Source organism: Procambarus clarkii, chromosome 46 (genome assembly GCF_040958095.1).
Source record: "Procambarus clarkii isolate CNS0578487 chromosome 46, FALCON_Pclarkii_2.0, whole genome shotgun sequence".
Classification (NCBI taxonomy): Eukaryota; Metazoa; Arthropoda; class Malacostraca; order Decapoda; family Cambaridae; genus Procambarus; species Procambarus clarkii.
The window spans coordinates 28,351,764-28,360,084 of record NC_091195.1 but is presented as its reverse complement, the minus strand read 5'-3'; the positions used below and the strand labels follow the sequence as shown (position 1 = coordinate 28,360,084).

The 8,321-nt window shown below is 41.3% G+C and overlaps 1 protein-coding gene across 2 annotated transcripts in view; it reads right to left on the bottom strand.

The window, feature by feature from the left end:
* Window positions 1–3,765: 3,765 nt before the first annotated feature.
* LOC123770558 (armadillo repeat-containing protein 8) overlaps window positions 3,766–8,321 on the bottom strand; it is a 63,888-nt gene continuing 59,332 nt past the window's right edge. For both annotated transcript variants that reach the window (XM_045762579.2, XM_045762580.2), the window contains exon 13: window positions 3,766–4,842. In XM_045762579.2, coding sequence (XP_045618535.1) covers window positions 4,812–4,842 — 31 coding nt within the window. In that variant the 3' untranslated portion in view covers window positions 3,766–4,811. The remainder of the gene's footprint in view (window positions 4,843–8,321) is intronic.

Here is an 8,321-nt window from a genome sequence, read left to right as displayed (position 1 = left end):
AGAACATTCAACAAGGATATGCACGACCATAAGTGGGACAATGCAATTCGGACAATATGAAGCAGGGCGGTGCTCCATTAAGTGTCTGTGAGTTAAACACGTATGACTAATACTTAACCTTGCCAGAGCCATAACTGTGGTAGGAGGAAGGCCATGGGGACAGGCTAATCTTAAGAGCACGCAGTTTGTTACCAGTAACAGAAAACCAACGACACTGCCAACAGGAATGGATCAAAATGAATGACTGGATAGAAATCGGAATAAGGAGCACCTTTTTGGGAAATAGGACAAGTACGAATAGCCTCCTTAGCAGCAGTGTCTGCATGCTCGTTTAAAGAAACACCAATATGGATGGGAACTCAGCCAGCATACCTCAACCTGCTTAGATCTTCTAGATTAGAAACAGCGAGTATTGGATTTCTACTGCCACAGAACTTACAGTATAGGCTTAAATGACACCAAAGCCATGAGAGCACTAGGAGTGTCAACCACTATGATAAAGGAGCGCTGATGACGGAAAAGCAGTCAACGAGGGGCATACAGTTCAGCCATGAAGATGCTAGCCTCCGGAGGTAGACGGCACATTCACACAACTGCATGTAACCACCGTGAGAACTGGCACCTCAGGCCCTTTCTGCTATATGGTGTCCTTGCAGACTGTGTTGTTCTTCCTCCCAGCTAACACCTCACACATTGCTGGTATCTGGAGGGTCTAAACTTAAAGCAGCACTTAACATGAATATCATTGCACACTGTCTCTGCTACACTTAAGTTGGTTGTTACTGGGTTAATGCACTGCCCAGATTTGCCGCCACCAAATTCACCAACAAAAAATGCAGACTTAATACTTCAGTACTCACTGCACAGTCCTTCACTGGCTAAGAATGTCACTGATCGTTCACTTCACTGCATTGTTTTTACCTTCTGACCTCTCCTCCAGTTGGAACTGTCCTCATTGTCAGAGATTATAGCAGTACTAGGCTATGGAGTAGTTCTACAAAACTTTCTGCACTGAATGATCCTGCACAGCTACATTCGGCATTCAAACACAATTCCCAGACCATCAGCCGATGTTAAGCTACAACACGACTTCTGTTATTCTTTACTAATCAACATGATACACTATCTAAGAGTTTGCTACGTTTGTCCTTGCATTTTTCCAGAGATCTTTGGCTCTCTATGGAGGCTTTATTTGGTGCACGTCTGCAAATTTCTGCAAAAATTCAGGAGCGAATTGTAGCACGTCCTGCTGCACTGACAGATGGTGAAACAAATAGACATTCCATACTAACGAGACGTCTCACTGCCTTCCTCGGAAGTCATGTGACATTGAGTCACCCTGTTGATTGGCCCTTGCTTTTGAACTTGCCACCAATCATATCTTTCTCTCACATCCGGGATTCCTGGTATCCTCACCCTGGCTACTCTGGCATGGGAAACTCTGCTCAAGTGATGGTGTCATGACTGCCATAATGGGAGAAATGGTAGATAGGCTTCCCCCCTCATGAATTCCTTACAACTGATATTTCTTTTAAGCCGTGCAACTTGCACAGTTCTTATATGAACTGAAATGATCCCTAGGCCTTCTAGTGCGTACATGGGTTGGGAAAATGATCCCTAGACCTTCAAGTGCATACATGGGTTGGGAAAATGATCCCTAGACCTGCAAGTGCGTACATGGGTTGGGAAAATGATCCCTAGACCTTCAAGTGCATACATGGGTTGGGAAAATGATCCCTAGACCTTCAAGTGCATACATGGGTTGGGAAATGATCCCTAGACCTTCAAGTGCATACATGGGTTGGGAAAATGATCCCTAGGCCTTCAAGTGCATACATGGGTTGGGAAAATGATCCCTAGGCCTTCAAGTGCATACATGGGTTGGGAAAATGATCCCTAGACCTTCACGTGCGTACATGGGTTGGGAAAATGATCCCTAGGCCTTCTAGTGCGTACATGGGTTGGGAAAATGATCCCTAGACCTTCACGTGCGTACATGGGTTGGGAAAATGACTCTTGAAGCTTGAAAGGCACGAAGGAGATGGAGATCGTAACAAGAATAAAAGCATTTATTTATAGATTTATAAATATTAAAATCTTCTTAATACAAGAACTTAGTTTGGCAAGATAGTTACATAAAATTTACAAAATAAAAATATATAGTTAAATGTTAGTCAATGTGTTACAAAGGCAGTCATGGGAGATTTGTAAGTAAAAGACCTTAATATTATTGGTACAACACAATATCTGATAGAATTTTGAGGATTTTGAGTAATATAAAAAACGATAGCAAATTTATGGATTTTAAAAACCTAATGTATCATTGATTGGCTATACTGTATATCCAAATAAGAGCAATTAAACCAATACAATCGTTCCAGGTTCCCCGTTGACACTTCGTATTTAATGCTGGTGATGGCATGTATAAAAATCACTGAATACAGTACATGATTTATTACACCGAGCCTCAAACCTGACAGACAGATACATCGATGAGCAAACAGCGGCACCGTCAAGAGATTCATTAACATAATGTATCAAACTGACCCAGTGGTCGACGTCCTTGGTTTACAACCGAGGGATCTGGATTCAATCGCACAGCAGAGCAGAAATGGTTGGGCACATTTCCTTTCACCTGATACACCTGTTTACCCCAGAGTTGGTAACTGTTGTGAGGTTCCATCCAAGGGAAGGTCAATAGTGGGCCTAGAGGAGATCAAGGTAAGCCTAATTACAGGCTTCTTGACCCTGACCCCAGAAATTAATAATAAGATTGAAATTTATTAAGTGAACAAAGTTGGTCTAATGAACTGAAATATCCAGTGCAATAACTATAAAACAACTGCTACATTATCAAAAATATTAATCATTTTCCCTGCATGAAATCCTTATTTCTAGGCCAATTTATTTGAGGCATGATAAAATATCGGCCAAAATGCAGTACAGCAGTTTCATTTATTTCTGTTTACAAAATAATGCTCTACCAGGTTATAAAATGCAAATAAAATATTTTTAAACTCTGGTCAGGACAATATTCTTACATGCATTAACTGACACTCAACTTGTGCAGAAAAAGTGAGCGTTTGACCAATGGTAAACCGACTCCATGAGTGGTATCTTATAAGTCTCAGTTGTATAAAATTCCTCGTTTGATTTTTTTAAGGAAATATTGAGGTGATAGATGTATGATAATTGTGGTACATGAGCCGGCAGGGGAACCTGGAGCCAAGATTATAGCCCTTGGAGGAGACACATACAATGGATCTTGTGGCACAGACGTCTATGTAACCGACTCACCACTGAATATCCCAGATTAGATCACTGGGGGCAGATTCACGAAGCAGTTATGGAAGCACTTACGAATTTGTACATTTTTTCTCAATCTTTGGCGGCTTTGTTTACAGTTATTAAACAGTAAATGAGCTCCAAAGCACCAGAAGGCTGTTTATAACAATAACAACAGTTGACTGCCAAGTTTTCATGCTTGTAAACTGTTTAATAAATGTAACCAAAGCCATCAAAGATTGAGGAAAGATGTACACGTTCGTAAGTACATGAGTAACTGCTTCGTGAATCTGGCTGGTAAACACGGTTGGATATGTTTCCTTTCACCTGATGCCTTTATGCATGTAGCAGTAAAGAGGCAACTAGGAGTTAGCAACCGTTGCTCGATGCGTCCCGATGAAAGTCCCCGACTATGGGTAACTTGTGCGAGATCATTTACAAATTTCCAGACAAATCAGTTATGTAAATAAATCAACTTAAGATCTGCAATAATATTTTAATTTAATAAAAAAGAACGACACTTCAAGGGATAAAATGGGAGAGGGAAAAAGATGACAACGAAAGCTGTGTAAGGGTTTTAGTAAACATGAGTTATATCAGAGAGTAACAGCAGACAGAGCTTCCACAATGGAAACAGAATAGGTTGTTGGGCTCAAGCATAAACCAGTGTGACCAGAGAAATGGGAATAATTGGCATGATTTTTAAATGCATTTTGAGCAGGTATATTGTGGCCTAGAGTTGACTATTGATCCAAAAGGCTGCGAATCTCTGCAAGGCATGGTGGTGTGATATGCAAATGTTACGTGAATATAAGACTTACATGGCCACCTTTTCAATATCATATTTATTAAAGATATAATTTATCCAGCTCTAGATAAATGTTCATTTGTCACGACTCGACCAATAGTGAGGTGAAAACAAAATATTATAGGTTTGTCTGACTAAATGAGAATCTATATTACAAAAATGCAGATTTTTAATTAATATTTGCATTATGGTCCACATGCTGTATGCACCATTAAGCCTATTTAAACAATCTTAAATAATAAAAATCATGCTAAAATGTACAATATGTAAGTGACAACAGTATGACTTGGCGTAAGATGTACACAAACTCAGGCTCTAGGAATTAAAATAATGACATAAGCCACACTTATATATATATAGCTATTTAATTTCCACTTTTCTTTCACATACATTCACAAAAATAAAGCTAAAAAATGTCATTACTTATATATCAATTTCTTCTCTCTTAACAATAAGTAATATGTACACGTTAACATACAGGATGAGCAGCGGACGACGGAACACTTTTCTAAACCTCGATGAAAAACTTTCCATGGACTGCATTGTACATAAGAATATAATAATAATTTACCTACAGCATGGCCTTTCTATTGTAGCTTCCGTTTAAGTTAAACAACCTAAAACACCCCCCCCCCCCTCCCTTGCGTGAAGGGCACCACAAGCATTATACAGTAGCGTGTGGTCATCGTACTCAACTACACCGGCAGCTCCAGACTTATTAGTGAAACTGCTGCAACGCTGTCTTCACTCTGTGGGCAAATACAATTTATGTTGAATGCACACGCTTTGATAGTAAATGATAATATATAAGTTGAAAATTATTTACTAGATAGCTGGTAATTTATAAGCAAACAAAATGTAGAAAATTAGATGATAATAATGCTGTAATAAATAATAAAAACAAAACTAAATGCATGCATGTATGAACATTTTAAAATAAGGCTTTGAGTCAATATAAAAGCACTCTTCCGAGTGCAATAACCTGGCTTTTACTTAGACACACTTGCAAAAGCTTTTCTATTCCTTGACCCTCAGGCGGCACAGCTAATAATACCTGACAACACCGCTGTGCACACGAAAAACAAAATTCTATTTTTTTTGTTTTCTAAGATTGTTAATCGCTGTTTGCATGAGCAAACAGCGCGAGCCTCCTCCCCATCGCCCCATCAACGGTGTTCCCTGATCATGGGGGAAAAAAAATTTGGAAATGACATATTTTGGCCGCAATAGGGCGAGGAAGTCTAGCAAGTTTCAGGCGCTGACGGAGTAGACGTCCTGGGCAGTCTCCTCCACCCGAACCGTCAGGCGGGAGTTGCCATAAAGATATTACAGTGGTACCTCGGAATATGAGTGTCCCTGTATACGAGTTTTTCGGAATATGAGCAGGATTTCCTCAGAAAATGTGCCTCGGAAGGTGAGGGTTACCTCAGAACACGAGTTTGTTGATAAGCGTACAGGCCGACCTAGTGCGTGGTGATACAGTGATCGTCGTCCCTCCGCCCCTCTGGTCGGCCGGTCGGCCGAGCGGACAGCACGCGGGACTTGTGATCCTGTGGTCCTGAGTTCGATCCCAGGCGCCGGCGAGAAACAATGGGCAGAGTTTCTTTCACCCTATGCCTCTGTTACCTAGCAGTAAAATAGGTACCTGGGTGTTAGGCAGCTGTCACGGGCTGCTTCCTGGGGGTGGAGGCCTGGTCGAGGACCGGGCCGCAGGGACACTAAAGCCCCGAAATCATCTCAAGATAACCTCAAGATAACCCTCAGTTTACCAGTGCCTCACACCCAGTGACTATCCCACGTCAATTCTTCACCCGGATTTTCAGTGTTTTGTTGGATTTTTGGTCATTTGACCATAAAAGTTGTTATTATATATATATCTCACCATGGGTTCCAAGAAAGCCAGTGGTAAGGATCAAGGCAAGAAAGCCCATGTGAGGATGACAATATAGGAGAAACAAGAGATCATTCAGAAGCATGAAAATGGTACACGTGTTATTGAACTTTGTAGGCAGTACAACAAAGCCACATCAACAATATGCACTATACTTAAGAAGAAAAATGAGATTATGAGTGCCAAAGTGGCAAAAGGCGTAAGAACAATGACGAAACAAAGACCACAAATACTTGAAGAAGCAGAAATGTTGTTATTAATTTGAATACACAACAAGGAATTAAAGGGTGATAGTGTTTCAGAGGCCATCATTTGTGAGAAAGCCAGGGTATTGCACAAAGACCTTGTAAAGAAAACCCCTGCAACGAGTGATGCAGATACGAAAGAGTTTAAGGCAAGCAGGGGATGGTTTGAAAAATTTAGAAAGGGAAGTGGTATCTATAGTGTTGCGAGGCATGTGGAGGCAGCCAGCTCAGACAAACCAGCCGTTGGACGATTTATTGAGGAATTTAAAGAGTTTGCAGAGGCTGAGGGATACCTACTGCAACAAGTGTTTAATTGTGACGAAACAGGACTGTTTTGGAAAAGAATGCTTAAGAGGACATACATTACCAAGGAGGAAAAATCCTTGCCCAGACACAAGCTTATGAAAGATAGGTTTACGCTTGTGCTGTGTTCAAATGCGAGTGGCGATTTGAAAATTAAACCCTTGCTAGTGTATCATTCTGAAAATCCAAGGGTTTTCAAACAGTATAAAGTGCAGAAAACCCATTTGTGTGTGATGTGGAAGGCTAATAAAAAAGCATCTGTGACGGCTTATTTTTTCGGAGTGGGTGAATGAAGTGGTGTGCCCTGCCATAGAAAAATATCTGCAGGAGAAACATTTGCCACTCAAAGCCGTGCTTCTCCTCGACAATGCTCCTGCTCATCCTCCAGGCTTGGAAGATGATTTGTTGCCAGATACAATAAATTCCTCACAGTTAAATTCCTTCCTCCTAACACCACTCCTCTAATTCAGCCTATGGACCAGAAAATCATAGCGAATTTTAAGAAACTTTATGAAAGGGCACTTTTCCGGAAATGTTTTGAAGTGACTGAAGCCACAAACCTCACCCTCAAAGAGTTCTGGAAACACCATTTTAACATTTGTAGTGCTTTAAAACTCGTTGACAAAGCCTGGCAAGAAGTGACTCAAAGAACCCTGATCTCTGGCTGGAGAAAATTGTGGCCTGAATGTGTGAGAGAACTAGACTTTGAGGGGTTTAAGCCTCTAAATGATGCGCCTATTGTTGAGGAAATTGTTACTCTAGGCCAGTAAATGGGCTTGGAATTGGATGGTGATGATGTGGAGGAGTTGGTGGAAGAACACAACGAAGAACTGACCACCGATGAACTCCTAGCCCTTCAACAGGAACAGCAAGACAACGCAGCAGATGATTCTACAGTGGAGGAGGATGAGGCAGTAGCGAATGTCCCTTCTGCAGTAATTAAGAAGGTGTGTCAGATGTGGGAAGAGATTCAAACAATTGTTGAAAAGACTCACCCAGAGAAAGCTGTAGTAGGCCGTTGCCTTAATCTTTTCAATGACAATGTGATGCCTTACTACAGAGACAGCTTGCGAAGAAGGGAAAAGCAAGCTTCCATGGACAGATTTGTGGTGAGGAAATCGAGCAGTGAGCCTCAACCAGGACCTAGTGGCACTCGGATAAAACGTCCCAGGGAGAGCACACCAGAAAGGTCCTCACTGCCTGATGTGATAATGGAAGGGGACTTCCCTTCCAAACAGTAACTCCTCTCCTCCTCCCCCCTCCTCACCATCTTCCATACGCCTACAGCATTCAACAGCAAGGTAAGTAATAGCTTGAACATAGTTTTGTAGGTTTATTTAGATGAATTAGGTATAAAAATTTAGTTTGATGTGGGGTTTTTGGGGTAGTCAGGAACGGATTAATTCATTTCCCATTATTTAATATGGGGAAATTAGCTTCGGAATACGAGTTTTCAGAATATGAGGCGTCTCCAGGAACGAATTAAACTCTTAAACTGAGGTATGCCTGTACAGGAAATAAACCTCACTTCGTTGGAAGACAGAAGAGTTAGGGGAGACATGATCACCACATTCAAGATTCTCAAGGGAATCGACAGGGTTGATAAAGACAGGCTATTTAACACAAGGGGCACACGCACTAGGGGACACAGGTGGAAACCGAGTGCCCAAATGAGCCACAGAGATATTAGAAAGAACTTTTTTAGTGTCAGAGTGGTTGACAAATGGAATGCATTAGGAAGCAATGTGGTGGAGGCTGACTCCATACACAGTTTCAAGTGTGGATATGA